Source organism: Dreissena polymorpha, chromosome 4 (assembly GCF_020536995.1).
Source record: "Dreissena polymorpha isolate Duluth1 chromosome 4, UMN_Dpol_1.0, whole genome shotgun sequence".
Classification (NCBI taxonomy): Eukaryota; Metazoa; Mollusca; class Bivalvia; order Myida; family Dreissenidae; genus Dreissena; species Dreissena polymorpha.
In genome coordinates, this window is record NC_068358.1 from 19,425,740 (window position 1) to 19,450,924 (window position 25,185).

A 25,185-nucleotide genomic window follows, 5' to 3' on the forward strand; every position below is an offset into this window, starting at 1 on the left:
TGGGTTAATATTGGAAACATGGAGCTGCATTGCATATGACTTGCTTTCTTCCTACAAATGCGGTGCTTTCGTCCTGTGTTCCAGCTATATGTGTTCTTAGGGTTGTTCTTTCACATGTTTGTTAAATGTACTGGATAGTCTCTGGGCTTTCCAGAATAAACATTGCTTGTGATTATCAGTTTATTTGCCAATATGTATGGAACTAATTGTAATGTTTGTATTTTGAGAGGGGTAATGACTCAGCTTTGGTTGTTTTGCTTCCAGGTAAGGTGTATTACCTGTCTCGTTAGAAATTGAACCATTAATTAGGGAAAAGACTGTACCTAGTGGTAGTTAGTGTAAGTGTTCCCAAAAATTACATTGTAGGGTGCTAATAATCCTTTAGTATTTACAATTTTCTACATTTATATGAAAACACTCCTTATGGCAAGTCTATTATTACTTATATGTGCTCCAAACTTTTTTAACGCTAGACTATTTGCCTTTTCTACTGTCGTTTTTTACTGTACACATTTGCTCGTATTATCTCTGTCATATATTTATGCAGGAAGCTATATATATATAATGAAGTGATTATCTCCTTGGTCTGTCAATGGTTCTGTTTATGTATAAGAAAACAAAATGCTTTATTTACTAAAAAAAGATATACACGATTGTCTGCAGTAAAGCAGGGCCTTATCTTTTGACATTTATCAATCTTGCATAATGAAGTTTACTTGAACAAAATTGTGAGTATATAAATAACTTTGCTTAGTAACTAGATTATTTGTATACTGCCAATTGTGTATCTATAATGGTTTTAACAGACTTTAATGTTTATTACATGAATTTTACCCTCCAAAAAATGTAAAAGGTATTCTAGTTTTTCTTCTCAATCGCAGAAATGCTAGCATTATCCAAGAATAGAACTGGCAGAACTTTTATCATGCAATTATTTCTAAAGGAAAATGCTTAGTTTAGGTACCAATTAAACTATAGAATTTCAAGGAATCCGTTTAATATTATAAGACAAGTGATTTATTAATGTAACAAACTTTTTTTTCAAATTTAAACCTGATAATAATTAATGCCATGTGTTATCTACCATCTCTATACCCGTCTATTGCAGAACTTCATAAAAAACATACTAGATCATTACTCTTATTTTGCAGCTTGCATGTCATATAAATTTGCAATCCTATACACAATTTCCCATGCAGTTATTATCAGATGAATCACATAGAAAAGCCCCTGTGATATCTCACTTGTGTCATTGTCTGTATCATAATGTGAATGTTCAACCCCTGTATCTCATATAGAAATGAAGAACAGATGTAGCAGATTGGCTCTGAACTCTCTTAGTTTACTTCTAGATTGCCAGATGGAGCAAACTCTGGCGTCTCATTCAAGATGGTGAGTGTGAAACCTGCGCTGACTTTGTCATCGACAGTGACCTTGACCTAGAAAGTCACCTGACCTTTGACTCCAAGGTGGAGGAATTCCTTATGGATCGGTCCATTTTGAAAGTGCATCTTCCCAATGGGGGTTTCAACATGGTGAAATATGGTGATGCCACAGATATTAAGGTATATATACAATTACTTATTTGTCCATAACATTTGTAGTCTATTATAATACAGAGATAGACTTTTCACATGAAGTGACAAATACAACCGAAGCCTATGCTTGACAGAAAAACCGCTGTTAAAAAGAAACAGAGCAATAATGAAAATCGCAATCTTTAAGCTTGAATTGTGACCTTCACCTTTCACTAAGGAGCATTAGGCTAGTATTCCATCTGTCCGTATCCGCATCCGCATATCCGCATCCGCAAAAAAATAGAAGTTGAAATGCAATGCGCTTATTCCATTCATCCGCATCCGCATATCTGCACGCGCAATAGGCGTCTGCAAAAGAACGCTCAAGTGAGCATTCTAATGTGGACAAGATACGGACGGCATTTAGCACGATGAGGGGAAGCTGTCATCTCAAAAATCAACTGAAAAACTAATCGAATTCGTGAAAAATTACCCTTAATTATACAACAAGCGCAGTTCTGCATATCGGGACTCTGATTTCACTCCAAATGTTTGGAAAAGAATAGCCAAGGCACTAAAGGAAGATGTTTCAGGTATTTACCATTTGTATTCTTTTACAGAGAGAATGATGATTTGTACCGTATATCTATTTAAATTCACGCTTGTCCTTCATAATAATTATCTCTCTATTATAATTTTCAGTTTTATCCATATAAAAAAGAAAGATACATTCGACATATGCGTATAAATGGAATATAGCTTACGTATTATGATTTTGCTGATACTGATGCGGATACGGATGCGGATAGATGGAATACTAGCCTAAGAGTTATATGTAACATATCTTCTGGCCGTCAGGAATGATGATGTTTATTAATAATGACCTCACCTTAGGCATCAAAAATTATAGAGCAGAAACATAATCTGGAGAGTGTGACAACTATCCATAAATCCTTACATATCAAAATACAGTTTCATGTAGCCTGTTCTGAAATAAGCTGGTTACAGATCAGTGCTAGCAACTCAATATAATATTTTGACATTGTTATGTTACCACAAACTCCATGAACATTTTTGCTCAAGTTTAAAAATCTTCCAAATTGCCTCAAGGATTGTGGAGTCGTGTCCCCTGAATAATAATAAACTTTGTCCAAGTACAGTTATTGCGCTAAAGTTTGATTATTTTGTATTCATTGTCAAGAAATTTAGGACACCATACACAAACATATTACGTACTCAAAAGACAAAATTGATATTTGTTTATTTTATGATTTCTTCAAAAATACACAACCACAGATTTTTACAGGAACATGTCTGAGACGTATTCAGATCGTTTCCTGCTTTGTAGAAGTACCATATACTGTGAAACCATTTATTTTCGACAGCACAAAATTTCGTCATTTTTATAAAAATGACGATTTCGTCAGCACTTAAATTCGCCGATTTCTGATTTTGAATTTAAAAAAAAAATGCGTCAGTCAATATCGATTTGTGTGTAATACATTATTGCGATCAATCGCAGTTGCGAAAATTCGTGATACAAATGCGCAACACACTTGAGAATCACTGCAGGAGGTGGGGCCTGTTTGTCACATGCCAATTAACTAGTCTTTTGTTATCAAGGGACAGTAATGGACCCTCTTAATGTATGCCATTCACACGTTCATTGTTATGATTAGCGGACAAGTGGGATCGAATAACCGTTAACGAGTGTTTGTAACAAGGAAGCCAATTACCAATTAGTCATATTCTATTATTATAATGGCCATACTGATAACAATCGTATGGGTATGTGTTCTAGTTGGTATGATTTTTATTAAAATGCTGTCAATACCGTTTTAAAACTGTTTGTGTTATACAAAAGAGGTGCCAGTTTGTTTAGTGTTTTTTTTTAATAAAAAGCTTTTTTATTCTGATATCAACATTAAAATTATAAATTCTATGTGTGTGTTTGTTCTTAAAAAGTAAACTGCCGGTATATAAATCAATAATGTCGATAATTTAAAAATAAATAAATTGATACATATAAAATAGTAATAAGTGTGGTTAAACGCAAACAATCAAACAGAAATTAAAATATTCTTTATTAGTTTGTGATAAATACGCATGTTGATCACACATCGTCATCTTTTCATTTGGTTTATTGTCTTTCATCAGCATTCGCTGCGTGATGGCTAATATGCAACACCCCTGAAAAACACAATGCACCTAATGGGTAATAAAGTTATAAACAATTAGCGCTTATTCATTACCATTCTACATAAACGAAGTCAACGCATTCGATACAGCTGTATTGCACACGCATTTTAAAGAAGTGTAACGTGTCAGTTAAGTAACTTGTAAAATCTACATCCCTTTGTGTCAAAACCGGATTAATCTTGATTAGGAAACAGCAGTGAATGTGTGCATGGATTATGTTGGAATTTAATGCCTCATGTCTACGGTAAAGTTTTAAAATATTGTTCATGTTAGTGTTTGTTTTTGTTCAAACATAGAGCATGATTGTTCGTTAGGATCTTAAATTCGCCGATTGGTCGACTGACGAAATTTATGAAAATTAATGCCTGACGATTAATAATGGTTTCACAGTATTTAACCCTTTCAGTGCGGGAACCGAATTTTGAAGGCCTTTGCAAACAGTTTGGATCCAGATGAGACGCCACAGAACATGGCGTCTCATCAGGATCCAAACTGTTTGCTATTCTGATAATATTCTTTGAAAAAATCGAAGAAAATGCTAATTTTAGAAATTCAGCAGAAGACATTTTAGCAGACGACAAATTTCCCAGCATACAAAGGGTTAAGTGGCACTCTGGAAACTGGGCTTCATGCATCCCACAACACTTTCAACATGCTGTCATGTGGAAAGGAATTTATTTAATTGACAAAGTCCTACATTTCATGTGCAATAACAACATCATAACCATCATTATCAGAAGTAAATGAAGTATTTATACCACAATGTGTGTCCAGTGTGTCACTATTCACTGCCATATATAGTTTGCACTTAAATTTATAAGAATGTAGTATATTTACTATTTTTTACTTGAAAAATAAATGTCAATCTGTTTTATAATTCTCAGGAATTAGAGGAATTAAAAATAGATATACAAGCCTTTATTTCAATGTTCTCTTTCTGCTGTTTGCCAAGGAATGCGCTTAGGCATGTGATCTGGCAAGCCTTTTTCTGTCATGCGCACTAAATCAAATTCAAAGCATTTCACATTTCGAGATAAGTGATAAATAAGAAACGATTTCATTAAGCTGGAGTGTTTCCAATCATGGCTCTTGTCTGGATGCTTCATTGAATAATCTGTTTATGAAAGATTTTGCCTTGAAGTTGCAACCAACAGAACTTGGTGTTGAATAAGCTGTGTAACAGGCATGTTTATTGTTGTACATAAGCAGTGTTTTTGTCATTCTGGTGCAGTAACAGTTCACTTGCTTCTCGCCTCAGTTGTCCCTGGGTTACCTCTCCACGTGGCGTATGTGAGTTTGGTTGGTGTCATCATACTCTGTAATTGTCTCCGTCACCGCCCCCCAGATAGTGCAGTAGTGGGTATGATGTCTTCCTAGCGACCGGGAGGTCACGGGTTCGATCACCACTGTGGGAGCATTCTTTAGATTTCCCCCAGAGACACCAAGTACTGGTTCTAGTCTCAGGAAACAGATTGGAGAGCATTTCAAATAAACTAGAGGCTTTCTATGCAATTGATCTAACAAAAATAGGTTTAAAACTATTTAGATGGTTGGTCAGCTGATAGAATCATCCTTATTCAAAGAAACTAACACCAAAAGCACAAGCACAGATAATTTTTAACCAGGTTTTCCGAAGCAAAAAACTGGTTATTAGATTGGCAAATGTCGACGAGCGGGCGGTCTGGCGGGCGGGCGGAACAAGCTTGTCCAGGCCATAACTTTGTGAGATTTTAAAATCATTTGGCACATTTGTTCACCATCATTAGACTGTGTGTCGCGCTAAAGAATTACGTCGATATCTCCAAGGTCAATGTCACACTTTGAGTTCAAAAGTCCAAAATGGCCATAAATGAGCTTGTCTGGGCCATAACTATGTCCTTCATTGTGAGATTTTAAAATCATTTGGCACATTTGTTTACCATCATTGGACGGTGTATAGTCCGAAAGAATTATGTCAATATCTCCAAGGTCAAGGTCGCCATGACTAAAAATAGATTTATTTTAAAACAAAGGGGGTTAATTTTAAACAATCAGTTCAGTTTAAGTTGTCTCTTTTTTTCCAATTGAAAACCTGGTTTTGTGACAGTTTTGTCCCTTGTTAATGTTTAAAGTGACATACAGTTACATGTTATATTATACTTGAATGAACAATAATTGTAGTCAGAGCTCCAGATAAAGATTTAGTCTAAAGGGTATTTCACCCCCTGATATTATGTTAAAGCGTATTTTACTCCTTTGTTTCAGCCATAAAGGGTATTTAGGAATATTGAGGGGGTATTTTCCATTTCCATAGAAAACTGACAAAGAAAATGGCGTGTTTAATCTATAAATATTTTTATTTGTTATTTAGATTATTAAATGCCAACAGAATTAATTTAAAATGACGATATAAACAGACTTTCTTTAAAAATATTTCTGCAAGAGCCGCTGGTCGCTAAAAACATCCCTTTTTTTATCCCAAACATGGTGGGCCGCCATTTCTATTACAAGCTAATTTTTGTTGCTGTCGTTCTCACACCTCGTAGTTACAAAATGCCAACTTTTCAGGAGAGAGAAAAAAACGTCACATTTTTTTATAACAATGTTTTAGAAATTGAAATTCTGTAAAAATGCCAAACAAATGAAGCTGCAAAATACGATACAAGTCGTAGTAGACGCGTAAGTCATACTGATAAGTCATATTGATATTCAGAAATGGTAGCTACGATATTTGGTCACCACAGTTTTGTCATTTTATTAGGTACGACAATTCGTGCTGATAGGAAACCTCATAGCTGCAAATATAAAAAGTTTTTGTCAGATTTGTCCAAACAAAATGACATACAGGTACCTATAGGTGAAATGACGTCGCTACGATTTTTCGCCCGAAAAAAAGCCAACAATCAAGCTACAACATTTCGTCACGTGGCTTTTTCAAGGGCTCTGATTGGCGTAGAGCTACAAGATATAGCACAAAACACGCGACAGACTTCATATATTTGGAAAAGACGAACTTTTTATTTTTATTTTGGAGCTATGAGGTTTGAGAACGACAGCGAAGTTTTGATCGACTTACTTTTGATTCAAAGGTTAACTTCCACTAAAAACTCAACTGGATTATTGGTTAAACCGGTTACGCACTTAAATCAATTTAAAATAGGTACCAATATTTGCATTGCGTTTTGTTACATACCGGGCAGATTTTTAAAGCGTTTTTTATTTTTTGAATGCGTAAATACGCAGATACGCCTCTTATCTGGAGCTCTGATTGTAGTTATTATAATATATGAAATGTTAAGCTATGTAACCCTATACTTTGAACACAAACGTCACAAAAACAATTCATCATGATTCAAACAACCATAAACGTAGCACTACTCAATATGTTAAATATTGTTGTACAGAAATAAAATAATTTATGATCCCGTGTTACTTAAAAAAAAGAGAGTTTTATTAAATTAATCCAAAACGTCACGATCAAATTTTAGTGTTGCCAAACAATTAACAATAGCTGTCTGCAAAAAAGCAGTGCTCCTGTATTTTGTCAAAGTCCTTATGCTTATAAAAAAGTTAGCAGAAGTGGTGCTGCATGTAAAACATCACATCATCAGCATTGAAAAAGTAGATTTATTGATTTTTAAATCAAAACTCGTTATTGCAGGAATCATTGACAACTTTAACTTTTGTTTAACATTTTGTAATGCATTTCAAAACATTTATATCACAAACTATTTTTAATGGACATTTTGTCTTAATTAAAATCAAATTGAAATCTACCAAATTAATGCATCCAAATGCAATGTCTGGAAAATATGGTACCTTATTGTTTTTAGTGTTTATTAAGATAGCAATATTCATTTCAAATGTGTAACATATTGTTTTGTATATTTTATTTAAAACATTGTCCCATAATGATAGCTGTAAAACAACATCTCAACACTGGCTGCATTTATCTAATCAAAGGCAGTTACAGTAAGCACACATCAAAGATGTTCTTTTCCAGCACAATATACTACAAAGTAAGACAAAATGTGAATGTTCAATTTTGTGCACCTTAAAATGACTGCCGGGTGACTTAAGCAGATGGCTGTTTAACTCGGATCTAATGATGACTGATTTTCGTCAGTGAGGCTTTTCATCTAAACTGACCAAGCATACCAGTTGACCGTAAAGCAATTCTGTAGTATTGTAATATATTATTATTATGAATTTGACATTGGATAGAAAGGACTACCCATGTCTTGTTGGCCAGTGGCCACAACTGGATGCACCATATGTTTCTGATCTACATTGCCTGTAGGTTGTGTGCATTAAGCTAGGATTGTTTGTGTTACTGACCACTTCTGGATATACCAACTATGTTCATAAACTAGATAGTACATTTTTGCAGCTCACCTGATTTGTCTGCTACAAGGATTAAGTTATGAAATCAACGGATGCAATTAGAAAATGCAGATTAAAAAATTGTGCCTGCCCTAACACATATGAGGTATAAGGAGCTGAAGTGTGTTGGATAGATGTAAGAACGTGATCAAGCATCGAAGTGCCATTTATATCCGCTTTTGTGATACACTATTAAAGCTTCATTGCATTGAAAGTATTGAGAGATTCTAAGGTATGTTACCTGGGAAGAACCAGTGCCTGGTGTCTTTGGATTTTTGAAAGAAAGTAAGGAATTTTTCTTATTTAATCCTTGAAGACCTTTGGTTTGTAAAGAAGAATTCAAATTTACTTAAAACTACACCTGTTGGTATATGTACAGACCTATGTGATCAAACTATTTGCTCCTATCATATTTTCAAAGAAAACCTGTTAATGTAAATCACCTTGATTTTATAGTTTGATATCTCATTATCATTCGGTGATGATACTGTTCTGATTTATAATGTCTTAACCTTACAATGGTTGTAATTCATAGGAAAACAATACAGACTTCTTGTTTGCCAGGTGAGCTCTCCTACAACAGGAGGCTCTCTTGTTCATATTAAATATTCTTCCTACTATAAGACTCATTGTGTGAGCTTCAGCTTATTCTTCATACAATTGCGATGACTTGCATGAATGCCAGGCATTCACTTTACAAGTTAGTAACACATAGGTTAATAAATGATAAAACTATTGTATTAACACTGAAGTTCTTCTGCAATTTTCTGCAATTAAGTGTATTCATGTGAAACGTAATGAATCATTTTCTTAGGCAAAAAAACAGCCAACAAAATCAACTGCAGGGAGAAAAGAATGTTCAGTAGTAAGAAGTACAGCATGATGAATGTTGAGACTGCTTGATACAAGTCTGGTATGACTTATCAGCGGGCTGGGGAAGAAAACTGGTGATTAGCGCTTGGCTTAGATACACTTAACAGTTAGGGGGCAGTGGCTCTGTTCTCCACTGTCAGCCGCAGCTAGGCACAATTGTGATGGTAACAGGAAATGCTGCATGAATGAAGTTATGCAGGGCTGAGAGAGAAAGATTTGCAGGCAAGATTGTTGCACTGGACTCCTAAATGCTGCCAGTAGCTTAGTTTATTACTTTCTTGAAAGTGCTCTTTTTCCCCAGAGTTGTTGAGAAAATATTGGATGTGCTGTGAATGTGTTAATGTGGCAGCTTTGTGTTTTCTCAGTGTAAAGTGGATAACAGTTTCTGGTGTATGAGACAGTGAATAATGAAATTTGTGATTCCAGAATGGAGGATATTTTTAATTCACAGCAGTGTTTCTTAAAATTCGGATTTGTTTGAAATTGGTAGCCTCCATGAAGTGTGTTGTTTTGTGTGCTATTTCGCTTTTTAAAGTTTCGGGTTTGTGTTTGGTAACAAGTAATGAGTGTATGGGGAATACATGATTTCTAGCAGTTGGGTGTGTTGAGGTGTCTAGGGTGTGCGGTGTTATGATGGTGACCAGTATGAACCCACGACTGTCAGTTCTTGAGGTACACGTGGATGTCTACACCACCATGGTCGTCTACCATAGGGTGGAACTTATGGTCCAGGTATGCACACAACTGGCAAATTATAGACCACAAAGGGCTTTTTCGGCGTAAGCTGCATAAGCCAGCTTTTCACCTTAGCCTGACCTTTGTAAGTGTCCAATAAAATTCCAATAAAATTTCCCGCGGCTAGGTACGAATGAATACACTTCATTTATTCCATTGGCTGATTTGAGTATACCACCAGAACATTGGAAACATATCCGCGTCTTTGTAACACTGTTTTACTGTATGAAACAATTTTATCTCGAATGAAAAGGCTTAATAGATAGAACAGTTTTACACTCAATTCTCGACATCAATACAGTTTGTGCGTACACCTTTTATTTTCAGAGTATTACCAGCGCAAGAGCGTTTATACTTAAAAGGCTATGTTCTCATATTTAGTACTTACTTCCTTATTCCTGTCAACATGTTAACATGTAAAAGTATAAAGAGCAATGGAAGCGAGGCCTCACTTTAAAGCATTGCATTTCAACCCGCGAGGTATATCGGGTCAATTCGCGGACATTCAGAGTTTATATACAGGTCATCACCGGAGTTGGCGGCCAGTAAAATAATCGTTATATAATAAAGACGCTATCCGTGAACTAGGTGACCTGGAATTTTCTTTAGACCAGAAATATGTTAAATGAAGATATTCAGCAATATAATTATGGTATGTAAATAATAGATTCTTAATGTGTTTTCAACAATACAATGATAAATATTATTGTTGATAATTTTAACAATAATTATTCGTCCATATTGCCTAATGTACTAAAGTGATATTATGAGCATGTAACAGTTTATAGGTGTCTATCGCAACCGTTGATTATTTTTGATGTTTCTACTTCATATACACTTATATTAATTAATGCAGCATCATCATACTAAAACAATATACCAGAAAGAGAAAAATAATGCATTTGAATATCAACCGTACTTTCGTTTGACAACTGATCATGCGTTTACGAGTTGAACCTAAATTTAGTTTTAGTGCAGATTTGTTCATACGACACAAAGACACGAAATTGTTTTACGGATCATTTCAGCTTACAGGACTGGGTGGGTCACGTAAGAATATCGAATATAAAATATATTTTTATAAACAACTGGTAGCAAGGTGAGTTGCAGATAATTAATCAGTAACCACATTTTAACTAACTATTTTGACCTGTTAATTCTTTTCAGCTCAATTCAACAGTGCAAAATGCCCATAATATCACTTTAAGCATTAGCACGATGATAATTGATACTGTTAATAATTGAATCAAATAGCAATGCCCGACAAACAACTAAAACAGGTTTGTTCGAAGAACGCGCCTATAAATACGGATACTTCTCGTGTGGCCGGTTGACTCATATGTTTAAATTTCACTTCCATTCTTCTTTTGGTTTTCTGTTTTGTATCTATAGGTTTATGACCAGCAATATGTTATAATGTAAAATAAGCCGCGAAAACTCCCCGTAACATCCCGTACTGCGTGTGATGCAGCTAAGAACTGCACAGAAAAAGACATTCGCTATCCTTGATCTCATTCATTAAACTATTTACGCCGTATATCTTTTTTAAAGATATTTCTTGTTCATATTACAGTCACCGACCAGTCAGCCTGACAATGTTCATTACATTGGAGCCCAAGGTTAAGGTCAATTAACGTTTGCGGGCTTACTGGGTGGTCACTAAAATGCGAGGAGGCCCATAGTGGTCTGTCCTACTTCTTACATTGCACAGCACATTAAATAAAAAAGGAAAATCCATCATAGACAAATATTAAGTATTTTTATGCCCCCGTATCGAAAGAAAGGGGGGTATATTGTTTTTGGCCTGTCTGTCTGTCATTCATTCATTGTGTGTGTTCCAAAACTTTAACCTTGGTTAAAGTTTTGCAATAACTTTTGCATTATTGAAGATAGCAACTTGATATTTGGCATGCCTGTGTATCTCATGGAGCTGCACATTTTGAGTGATGAAAGGTCAAGGTCATCCTTCAAGGTCAAAGGTCAAATATATGGCTTTAAAGCGGCGTAATAGGGGGCATTGTCTTTCTGACAAACACATCTCTTGTTTCACATAAGACACATTATTCTTTTGACAGACATGTAAAGGGCCCAGATGATTGGTACACTGGTGTCCCCCCACAACACTCAACCACATCCAAATTGAAAATATTTCAGTTTCAAAAACTAAATAGCGCAAAATTACATATTGGTGTAATTCAAAGTTCTTCCCATCTTTTTGTGTGTCTAGCAAGTGCCAATATGTGTATATTAAATCACACAATATTGTAACAAACAGTACATTGGTGTGTGAGTTATTTAGTTACACATTTTGTTAATAGAAAAAGTTGCATAATAAATAGAGTATACGCTTACTGTCATACTGTCAGATTAATATCATACTCTGATGAGTGATGACAGGAAAGCCTCAGCTTCCCTATGCCAACATCTTTATCAGATTTCCATCTGTTATCATTAGACAGTAACCTTGTATTCCCTATTTATGTAAGGAATCAAAATAACAGACCCTGGATGTTAATTATACACAGAAGAAGCATAATGATGTAAGGTATAAACTACTAAGTTGTTATACTTCACAGGTAGTTTTTTTATCACTTTGCTGGTTTGTCAGTCCGACTGTCTTTCTGCACATTTTTATCCTGCTGCAGACTTTTACCAGAAAATCTGAAAATACTTCTGATTTTTTTCAATTGAACATTTTGTTGGGGGGAAAAACAGAAAAGGAAAAAACACTTGTCAGTTTTTTAATGGAAATTTCGGGGCTGATATTCGGCCCCATTCCCCTCCAAAAATAGTATATATTTTCCACCATTTTTTTTTTTTTAAATCCCCTCCAAAAGTAAAAAAAAAAAAAAAAAAAAAATTATTGTTATTTTTTTTTTAGAAACAACTGCCTCGTGATAGATATATCTCAAATTCATTTTATAAACATCTAGCAAGGTATATAACTATAATTTGTATGATTTGTTATTATTATAAAGAGTTATATTAAATTAGGTTTTCCCAAATCAGTGGACTTCATGAATTAATTTTTTTTCCAAAATGGCCCAGAAAAGGCCTGATGTATCTATATTGTGTCAATATTTGTTGATAAAACATTCCGATTTGGCCCATTTTATTGATAAAAAATGCTCAAATTTGCCATTTTATTGATTAAGAAACTCCCAATTAGATTGAGACTAATTGGCTTGGAAAACTGATACTGTGCATGACGGCTGAACTGACTGAAACTTATGTTGAACAAATCATTGATAAATATTTAAGAAAAAGAACAGAGACATTCAGCTGTGAATATTTATATTCATACATACATCTGTATTCATATAATAAATATCATTACATATAAAAGAATGACTTCTAAATTTTCCCCTTTTCCTAAAAAACGACGCGTTTTTCCCCTTTGGACGGCCCCGCCACCATTCCCCTATAGGTGAAAAAAAACACTGCTTGTTTCTCGGCTGAGAATGTCCAACACAAGTGTTTCATACAATACATTATATTTTCCATTTTTTTGTATTATTGAATCTTACACATGTACAAAATCAACTCTCATATTCACATTGGCAAGCAAAGCCGCTAACACTACAGCTAACTAACACCAGTGCTTTCCACAGGACTTTTGTCAGGCGCCCCGGGGCTGATAGGGGTGGTTCGGGAGGGGTGTCCCCTCCTACTTTTTTTAAATTTAACGTGTCAATTAACGCTCTGTGGTGCGTTTTAACTCAAAGAAAAACAGCGTCGAAAGATGTCATTTAGTGCGCTATGACTCTTCAAAAAATCCCCCTGTCATTTAAAAATATGTATACTTTTTTATATTGTTTAATTGTTTTAAAACTTTTCCGTACTGACAGTAAAATCCTGACTCGAACGATTCTCCAATACATCCGTTTCAACCCGACTCTATTACTGCATACATACTACTATTCAAGTTTTTATTTATTATCCGATAATCCCTTTTATTCCGTTTTTATAAATCACTTTCTGGTAAATATTTACTATAAAAGCTCTCAATTATTTCTTTTGAACAAACCTTGCCATTTTTCAATAGTATCAAAAAAAGTTTAAGTGACTATTTATAGATTTGATGAAATATTGCCTCTGAACATGCGTCAATCCTCTGACGTTTTGTGTGCTTTTTATAACAATACACGCGACGTTGTACATGCTGCATAATTTTCGCGCTCTTTTTGAGAAAAAGATTTGACACAAAATAAATTTGCACTACTAATTTGAAGCAAGAATATTTTACGTTGCGGTAACATTTACATTCGGAAGTGTGTTTCGGATTAAAAACGCGTTAACGTCGACATACGGGAAAGGGTATTGGATGACAAATTTAATTATTCCCATTTGAGATTTTAATAAATATTAACAGTTGTGTTATGAATTTAACGATAATTTGTTTAAACACTTAAGTCGAATAAATGTTTTGACGGAATTATGCATGAAATTCACGAGGATTACGTCCGGTTGCCATCATCAGTCTTTTAAGTATCGATTATCGGACGAAAAATTTACCAGTGTGCGTAATTAATTCAACGAAAATTTGTTAACGCATTACGTGTCGAATCAATGCCAGCAAAACGTTATAAATGGACATGATGAAAATTACATGTACTGGAATTAAATTGTTATCGCATAATTGTAACCGGGAGTTATTTGCACAACTAACTCGCTATAAGTAATTATTTCTTTACCTCTTTCAGGTAATTTCTTTTATTAATTACAAGAGTCATAGGTAACACTTGTTTATAGTAAAAAGGTGTGATGATGATGCCCGAAACCGTCTTAAATGTACTTTTTTATTACGTAAATGGTACAAATTCTTGCTAATCAAGCTGCGATAAACTTTTACATCGTGCCCGACGTCAATAAAAAATAATGGTCGATAGTTTACCCCGCCCTCATAAGCATTCGCGTAACCGACTGGACGATGAACAACAGTTTGACGACTGGAAAGTTACCTGATACATCCTTGTCAGCATTTAAATGACTGTGTAATTTGGCTAAAATAATCTATACGCGCGTCATGCTATGCTCTTATCAGTGGATTATCCATTACCCCATGTGGTGTTTATGGCGATTAATTACTTGTGAAAGTAGGTACCGTGTGCTCTTTTAAAACAGGGAATATTGATACCATGATAGAGAAACCTTTGTTGTTTTTTTACAATCTCCACTTTCTTTCACTGAAAAACACACAGGTCGGAAATTAAATGGCCTGAGGAAAACCCTGTAACACTACAGCTAACGTTAGCATGATAATCATGACAATACTATCAGCTGTCATTTGAATGCAAACTGGTAAACTCCTAAAACTGACCGTAGCATGATAATCATGACAATACTATGAGCTATCATTTGAATGCAAACTGGTAAACTCTTAAAGCTGACCTTAGCATGATAATCATGACAATACTATGAGCTATCATTTGAATGCTAACTGGTAAACTCTTAAAGCTGACCTTAGCATGATAATCATGACAATACTATGAGCTATCATTTGAATGCAAACTGGTAAACTCTTAAAGCTGACCTTAGCATGATAATCATGACAATACTATGAGCTATCATTTGAATGCAAACTGGTAAACTCTTAAAACTGACCTTAGCATGATAATCATGACAATACTATGAGCTATCATTTGAATGCAAACTGGTAAACTCTTAAAGCTGACCTTAGCATGATAATCATGACAATACTATGAGCTATCATTTGAATGCTAACTGTTAAACTCTTAAAGGGACCTTTTCACAGATTTTGGCATGTATTGAAGTTTGTCATTAAATGCTTTATATTGGTTAATGTTAACATTGGATCTAAAAAGCTCCAGTAAAAAACAAGAATAAAATTAAACAAAGAAAAAAAGTAACTCTCAAACAATATAACAATTAAAAGCATGTATAGCCTTATGACTAGCATAATGACTTGATTGGTATTCTGTATATTTGATGACTGCATATTATTTATTATGGACAATTGTATTGCATTGCTAATTTTAATGAACATGTCATCTTGATTGAAACGATTTATCATTTCTTGACATGCGCTAACATAGTCTTTTGGAAGTTGAATCCTGTCCTATAATCATTCATTAGCTCACCTGAGCACAACGTGCTCATTGTGAGCTTTTATGATAGCCTTTTAAAGGGGCCTTTTCACAGATTTTGGCATGTTTTAAAGTTTGTCATTAAATGCTTTATATTGATAAATGTAAACATTGGATCTCAAATTCTCCAGTAAAAAAATCAAGAATGAAATTTAAACTAGAAATGGCACGGCAGAGACCGACGCGTATTCCCACACCGCATGTTTGACCCAGGGGGCGCCCCAGGGTTGATAATGGGGCCATGCATAGTTGAGATTGACCGTATTGTCATATATGTTCAGTATCAATTTGAAGTAAATCGGTGTAGAAATGAAGAATTTATAGTAAAAGGCAATTTTGGGTAGGCGAGGGCGCCCCAGGGTTGGTAATGGGGCCATGCATAGTTGAGATTGACCGTATTGTCATAAGAGATGTTCAGTATCAAGTTGAAGTAAATTGGTGTAGAAATGAAGAAGTTAATGTAAAATAACATTTAAAAAATGAGTGAAAATCTCTGACCTGGCCCCACCCCAACCCCCATAATATGCTCATATCTACCATGTGTGTAAGTTTCAAGGTTCTAGTGCTTAAAGTGTAGGAGGAGATAGTGGCCAGGACGTACGGACAGACAGACAGACGGATGGCGGAGATAACCACAATGGGGATAAAAAGAAAAAAAGGTAACCCTCAGTAGGGCTCGAACCACTGACCCCTGGAGTCCTGGAGTAAAAAGTCTCCGATTAAGACCTCTCGGCAATCCTTCCTTATACAATATCGGATGCATTTTATACCTAATATAACCAATCCTCGTAGTTTCACAAAATATAACAACAACAACAGAACTCTCCAAAATATTAATTCGTTTCGCGTTGCAAAGCTTTATAATTTTCAGGTTTTTAAATTGTCAAAAGATGCATTTAATGGCAATTTAAGAGCATGGTAAATGTTCAGTATTACTGTTTCCTCAGAAATATCATAACTAAAACAAAAATGTGCGAATCTGAAACAACTTTTTTCAATTTTGTCAATTTACCCAAACGTGAAAAGGCCCCTTTAAAGCTCTCGCTTGAATAAAATTTACCTTCACCACCCATTGTTGCCATTGTTAAACTTTGTCGCCACTTAAAAAATTACTTTAGCAATTCTTTAATCATAGTCTTCAAAGCGCATACAATACATATAGGTAGTGTGTAGCTCTTAACGAACAAATACAATTTAAACAAAAAAAAAGTTATGTCATTCACATTTATTTTACACGATCGATATTTTTCTGTGTATACATGTTGGAATTGCTTGCTCACAATAACTTGTTTCTTGGTTAGATGCTTGTGCCATTTATTAAGCAAGAATAGTAGAAAATCTGGTTTTTGCAAAATGAAAGATTTTAGGCCACTTTTCAAAAATGATCACATTGACAACAATTGTGAACGGCAACGAAAGCTCTGGCCATGTGTGCATCATTTATTTTGTGGCATCCGTCGTTAACATTTTCCTTGTGAACACTAGAGGCCACATTTATTTTCAATCTTCATTAAATTTGGTCATGAGCATTTGTCCCTATGATATCTTTGCCTTTTTAGCTCGACTATTATATATAAAATATATATAGTGGAGCTATCCTACTCACCCCGGCCTGGCGTTTCCGTTAGCGTTAGCGTGAAAATGTTAAAGTTTTTGTACTACCCCAATTATTTTCATTGTCCCTTGACATATTGCTTTCATATTTTGCATACTTGTTTACCAACATGACCCCAACCTATAAACAAGAGCAGACAACTCTATCAAGCATTTTTTCATAATTATGGCCCCTTTTCCTTGTCCTAGGGACCCCTAAAATTTAACATGAATGTAAAACCCTGTATTTAGTACTAACTTCCATATTCCTGTCAACATGTTAACATGTAAAAGTATAAAGAGCAGTGGAAGCTAGGCCTCACTTTAATGCATTGCATTTCAACCCGCGGACACCTGTATTTTGTGAATATTTGTTGTATCTAAGTTTTCGGACACTAAATTTTTTTTTTATTTTTAAGTGTCCGAAAACATAGAGTAATTACGGTAGGTGAACTGGAATTTTCTTTAGACCAGAAAGATGTGAAATGAAGATATCCAGCGACTTCCATTCTTCTTTTGGTTGTCTGTTTTGTATTTATAGGTTTATGACCAGCAATATGTAATAACGTAAAATAAGCAGTGAAAACTCCGTGTAACATCCGGCACTGCGTGTGATGCAGCTAAGAACTGCACAGAAAAAGACATTCGCTATCCTTGATCTCATTCATTGAACTTTACCTTTCATAAACTCCAACCACAATCAACGCCATATATCTTTTTTAAAGATATTTCTTGTTAGAAATAAGCTTCACTGTAGTTTATATTCCTTATATACATCCATCTTGGACTTTGTAATTATCCCCACGCTTTTTGAAAAAAAGGTGGGGATATTGTGGTTATCTCCGCCGTCCGTCCGTCCGTCCGTCTGTCTGTCTGTCTGTCTGTCCGTCCGTCCTGGCCACTATCTCCTCCTACACTAAAAGCACTAGAACCTTGAAACTTACACACATGGTAGCTATGAGCATATGTGCGACCCTGCACTATTTGGAATTTTGATCTGACCCCTGGGTCAAAAGTTATAGCGGTTGGGGTGGGGCCGCGTCAGAAATTATCACTCATTTTTTTAGGTTATTTTACATTTACTTCTTTATTTCTACACCGATTCACTTCAAATTGATACTGGACCTCTCTTATGACAATACGGTCAATCTCAACCATGCATGGCCCAATTCCCAACCCTGGGGCGCCCCGCCCACATAGGCCACACCCACCAAAAATTTCCATTTACTATAATTTTTTCATTTCTACACGGATTCACTTCAAATTGATACTGAACTTTTGTTATGACATTAGGGTCAATCTCAACTATGCATGGCCCCAATCCTAACCCTGGGGCGCCCGCCCACATAGTCCACACCCACCAAAAAATTCCATTTACTATAATTTTTTCATTTCTACACGGATTCACTTCAAATTGATACTGAACTTCTCTTATGACATTAGGGTCAATCTCAACTATGCATGGCCCCATAACCAACCCTGGGGCCCCGCCCACATAGACCACACCCACCCAAAATTGCCTTTACTATAATTTCTTCATTTCTACACCGATTCACTTCAAATTGATATTGAACTTCTCTTATGACAATACAGTCAATCTCAACTATGCATGGCCCCATTACCAACCCTGGGGCGCCCCGCCCACATAGACCACACCCACCCAAAATTGCCTTTTACTATAATTTCTTCATTTCTACACCGATTCACTTCAAATTGATACTGAACCTCTCTTATGACAATACGGTCAATCTCAACTATGCATGGCCCCATTACCAACCCTGGGGCCCCGCCCACATAGACCACACCCGCCCAAAATTGCCTTTTACTATAATTTCTTCATTTCTACACCGATTCACTTCAAATTGATACTGAACTTCTCTTATGTCAATACGGTCAATCTCAACTATGCATGGCACAATTACCAACCCTGGGGCGCCCTGCCCACATATGTCACACCCACCCAAAATTGCCTTTTACTATAATTTCTTCATTTCTACACCGATTCACTTCAAATTGATATTGAACTTCTCTTATGACAATACAGTCAATCTCAACTATGCATGGCCCCATTACCAACCCTGGGGCGCCCCGCCCACATAGACCACACCCACCCAAAATTGCCTTTTACTATAATTTCTTCATTTCTACACCGATTCACTTCAAATTGATACTGAACCTCTCTTATGACAATACGGTCAATCTCAACTATGCATGGCCCCATTACCAACCCTGGGGCCCCGCCCACATAGACCACACCCGCCCAAAATTGCCTTTTACTATAATTTCTTCATTTCTACACCGATTCACTTCAAATTGATACTGAACTTCTCTTATGACAATACGGTCAATCTCAACTATGCATGGCACAATTACCAACCCTGGGGCGCCCTGCCCACATATGTCACACCCACCCAAAATTGCCTTTTACTATAACTTCTTCATTTCTACACCAATTCACTTCTAATTGATGATGAACTTCTCTTATGACAATACGGTCAATCTCAGCTATGCATGGCCCCATTACCAACCCTGGGGCACATCTAGGTCAAACATTCGGCGTGGGGATACGCGTCGGCCTCTGCCGCGCCATTTCTAGTTACTTTAGGCGTTGGCAAGGTTATAATGGACAGTGAATGTCACAACCAAAACAAAGACCTAGATTATTATTATATTATAGAGGCAGTGCTTGAACAATGCTGAAGGGTGAAGAAACGCAAATGGTTTTCTGATTTCTCAACATAAACGCAAAACACTTGAGGTTTAGGGAATCTATTATCAAGTATGTAAAAAAGACACTTAGAGTGGTTAAGTAAGTTATGAAAGCCGTAGAATAAATATGTTTCATAACCAGCGTTTTCCATGAAGCCTACTTGATGTTAATGTTATTGGTGCCAAAATGCATGCTGAGTTTGCACTGAAAAAATAGCATCATGATGCTAAAAAATGACCAAGTTAAAGAATAATAAACATTATGTGTGTTTTATAAATTTGAATGAAATCAAGGGAAAAATTTGTCTATCACCCAACTTAGTTGGCAGGTAACATGGGAGGAAAGGTTGATGATTTATAGGTCAAAGGTGAAGGTCAAAGTGGCTTGTATTTTGAAAACCATTCCCCAGCAATGTCTAGATCCCCCTTTCACCAAAGATTATATAAATTAGTTTTCTGGTTTGTCATAAGGGAAAAATAGCCTCTAATGATTTAAGATCTCGAGATTAAAGGTTAAGGTAAAAAGAATACAATAGTAAAAATCTCTTAACAATAGCACATGTTGATGACTTGGCTGCAAATTGCAAATGGCATACATGTTTTACAAACATTGTAGCCTCGCTCTGTGAAAAGAGGGTTTAATGCATGTGCTAAAGTGTTGTCCCAGAATAGCGTGTGTAGTCCACACAGGCCTATCAGGGAAACACTTTCTGTTTAAAATGGATTTTTTGTCAAGAAGAGCATTCTTTTAAAAGATCGAATGATCGGGGGCATATTGTTTTCGGCCTGTTTTGCGCTAACTTGTGCAATATTGAAGATAGAAACTTGATATTTGGCATGCATGTGTATCTCATGGAGCTGCACATTTTGAGTGGTGAAAGGTCACGGTCAAGGTCATCCTTCAAGGTGAAAGGTAAAAAAAACAAAACCAAGGGAAGTTATAAGCTTTAAAGGAATATAATTATCTGTACCTGCCAAATGATACAAAAATAAATAAATCAAAGCAGCGCAGTAGGGGGCATTGTGTTTCTGACAAACACATCTCTTGTTTCCATTTTCCAGGACATCATACGCCTGGTGGTGGGTCGGCTGGCACAAGGGGACCGATACTTCGCACGCTGCTACGCTCTCAAGCTGGTGCACTTGAAGTCACGGGACTCGTACTGGCTCCACAACAACCTCACTATGTACCAGGTGAAACAGAAGTATGAGGCAACACGACCACCGGATGAATGGAGGTATGTGATAGAATCTTGGGCATCTCTTGTGTGTGTAAATAGGGTATACAGATTGGTGTATTCTGAAACGACTTTCTTTGAGTGTTTCTGTTCCACTAGGTATAGCCTGCGAGCTTATTTCTCTATTAAGGCTGGTCTGTTGTATTTCAATTAAATTTAAAAACAACAACAAAATAACAAGACAAAATAAAAAAATGGCCTTAAATTATTCTGTAAAGTTGTTAAAATAAAAAAATAAAAAATGACTGGGTATATGATTGTATCAGAAGCTGAAAGCTTATTGTGATATTCTTGAGTTCACTACCTGGGAAGAACAATTACTTGATGTAGATAGAGGAAATCTTGAAAACTCTCCCAGAGTGTGAACAAACCCAGGATGTCATGATCTCTAGCAGGACACCACATCCACAATTCTTACGTGACTTCTTACCTTTGTACCCTTAATTGGACTAAGAGGGCCCAACTTACCATTTTTTGCCTCAAACATCAGAATTTAAGAAAGAGAGAACTTCAGAAAAAGAATTTAAGGGTGTTATTATATTAATTTATAAATTTTTCATTCAGGCTATGGATTCATGCTTTAATGTTATTACCAATTTTAACGTCATATATTTATGCCCCCCTTCGAAGAAGAGGGGGTATATTGCTTTGCTCATGTTGGTCTGTCGGTATGTCGGTCTGTCGGTCCATCCACCAGGTGGTTGTCAGATGATAACTCAAGAACGCTTGGGCCTAGGATCATGAAACTTCATAGGTACATTGATCATGACTCGCAGATGACCCCTATTGATTTTGAGGTCACTAGGTCAAAGGTCAAGGTCACGGTGACTCGAAATAGTAAAATAGTTTTTGAATGATAACTCAAGAATGCATACGCGGTCAACAGGGCAAACTCTGAACATTATTACTGAAGCAACTGGTCTGTAATCCTAAATCTATAATTGTCAGTCCAATGAAACATCATCCTTTGAGTAAAATACAGTGGATCAGTAAAAATATTATCAGAATATGAGATTTTTTGTATATTTTTTATATTAAATATTGTGTTAATGTTTAATTTTGTTGATTAATATAAATATAAGCAGGACAGGGGAGGTAATACACTATTATATCTGTCTTATATACAGGGGAAACAAATGCAATAAGTTTATATTTCATGTTTTATAAATAGAGGAAATTTGTTCATGTCATTGAGAGATCATTTGTTATTTTTTATGATTACATTTATTATTACTTTGACAAAACAACACTTACCTGAATACCACAATGGATTCCACCCAAACAATACCCCACACCCCTACCAGAATCCTTCCCCCCCCCAACCTCACCCCCCCCAATTTTTTTTTAAACATCTAATAAATTACCACACCCCACATTATACCCCCCTCTCACTCTCCCTACCTCCTACCCCCCCACCCCCCACCCACCCTACCCCCCACCCCCCATCCCCCCCAATTTTTTTTAAACATCTTATAATTACCACACCCCACATTATACCCCCCTCTCATCCCCCCCCCTACCACCCAACCCCTCCACCCCCCCAATTTATTTTTTTAAAACATCTAATAAATTACCACAACCCCACATTAGACCCCCCTCTCACCCATCACCCCCCTACCCCCCCCAACCCCCCCCCCCCCCAATTATTTTAAACATCTTATAAATTACCTCACCCCACATTATACCCCCCTCTCACCCCCACCCCCAATTTTTTTTTAAACATCTTATAAATTACCATACCCCACATTATACCCCCTCTCACCCCCACCCCCCCCCAATTTTTTTTTTAAACATGTAATAAATTACCACACCCCACATTACATCCCCCTCTCAACCCCCACCCCCCCCTACCCCCCAAACCCTCCCCCCCCCCATTTTTTTTTAAACATCTTTTAAATTACCACACCCCGAATTATACCCCCCTCTCACCCCTACCACCCCCAGCCCCCCCCCCACCTTACCCCCACCCCCCACCCCACCCCCCAATTTTTTTTTTTTTAAACATCTTATAAATTACCACACCCCGCATTATACAGCCCCCCCCCCTCTCACCCCCCACCCCCACCCAATTTTTTTTTTTTAAACATCTAATAAATAACCCCACCCCACATTATACCCCCTCTCACCCCCCACCCCCTACCCCTCCAACCCCCCTCCCATTTTTTTGTTTAAACATCTTATAAACTACCACACCCCACATTATACCCCCCCTCTCACCCCCCTACCCCCCCCCCCTCATTTTTTTTTAACATCTAATAAATTACCCCCCCCCCCCCCATTATACCCCCTCTCACTCCCCCCTACCCCCCCCCCCCCCCCTGCCCCCCCCTCAAAAAAAAAACCCTTTTCTCACTCCCCCCTTGATCATGACAGGCAGATGACCCCTATTGATTTTCAGGTCACTAGGTCAAAGGTCAAGGTCACAGTGACTCGAAATAGTACAATGGTTTCCGGATGATAACTTACATTAGGTCAAAGGTCACAGTGACAAAAAACGTATTCACACAATGGCTGCCACTACAACTGACAGCCCATATGGGGGGCATGCATGTTTTACAAACAGCCCTTGTTTTTTCTGAATTGGAACATATTTTTCATCATTTGGAACAACAATCTACCAATTTAGTTATCTATGTTGTTGAAAATTAATAATATTTCTCTACCATTGGGAATACTTATGTTTTGTAATATTTGAAACTTCCCATGGCATCTTGCTAAATATTTTATTTTAAAGAATAAACAAAGTTAGATCAAACTGAAAATTGACTGAATGTTTGATGTTGTATATAAAGGGTACATTTCTGTTTGATTTTAGATATGAACTTAGAGTTCGATACCTGCCAAAAAGTTTTCAAGAGCTTTATGCCAAGGACAAAGTGACATTCTACTACTTGTATGACCAGGTAAAAACCCCATCATAAGCCGTCTTCTATTTATGTTTTACACAAACTTGACTGGAACATGTCTGCTGTGTCTTCTAAATTTTTCCACAAACTGAGTGCAGGTTTTGTCAGAGACCTGAGGTAATTCATAGTCTCTTTATACATCTGTTTCATCATGTTTCCTTTCCATCACGTAGAAGAATTGCATTCATATAGTCAAAGTTCCATGTACCCGCTGCAAAATTTTAAAAAGACCTTCTGATGTTTTAAACTTAAGTTAGGGACACAGGGTCATTTTTGCTCTCTTGGTTTGAGTCTTGAGAACCTAATGGTTGCAAATTCATTCCATGATTGATTCTAGTATGGGTCTTATGGGACAAATGTTTCTTTTCAATGTCTGATAGTGTCAATTTATCACAGAGCAAATATTTTTTAAATAATTAAACAGGAAACCACTGAGTACTTATTTATATATGCTATCAGTTCATTTGCAATAAGTCCATTGCAGTTACATAAACTTGCTTCAGTAAGTGCTACATGCGTCCCAATAATTCCATTGCAGTTACATATACAATATACTTATTGCAGTAAGTGCTATATGTGTCACAATAATTCCACTGCAGTTACATATACTTATTGTAGTAAGTGCTATATGTGTCACAATAATTCCACTGCAGTTACAAATACTTATTGCAGTAAGTGCTATATGCACTATATTTAATGACATCTACACAAATTTAAAAGCCAACACAAACATTCTCATGGGTTTATTGATGAATAACTTCCTTTTGATGTCCCAAATTTGAGAAAAAACGATTCAATGAGCTGTAGCTGTCTACAAATTTTTCTGCAGAGCATGCACATTATTCAGATTGCATATGCAGCTGGTGGGAGTAACGGACTTTGTACAAGGCATGCATTGTTCCCCACACTCACTGAGTCACATATTCAGATACATTTCCTCATAGGA

The 25,185-nt window shown here is 36.3% G+C and overlaps 1 protein-coding gene across 9 annotated transcripts in view; it reads left to right on the plus strand.

Annotated features, from left to right (window-relative positions):
• The window catches only part of LOC127876238 (focal adhesion kinase 1-like), a 111,959-nt gene that overhangs the window by 31,504 nt on the left and 55,270 nt on the right, over nt 1-25,185 (plus strand). For 8 of the 9 annotated variants that reach the window (XM_052421305.1, XM_052421300.1, XM_052421306.1 and 5 more), the window contains exons 2-4: nt 1,353-1,565; nt 21,158-21,333; nt 24,149-24,236. In XM_052421305.1, coding sequence (XP_052277265.1) covers nt 1,485-1,565; nt 21,158-21,333; nt 24,149-24,236 — 345 coding nt within the window. In that variant the 5' untranslated portion in view covers nt 1,353-1,484. Of the gene's footprint in view, nt 1-1,352; nt 1,566-8,794; nt 9,684-21,157; nt 21,334-24,148; nt 24,237-25,185 lie in introns of those variants that run through there. The other variant, XM_052421304.1, reaches the window with a different exon arrangement.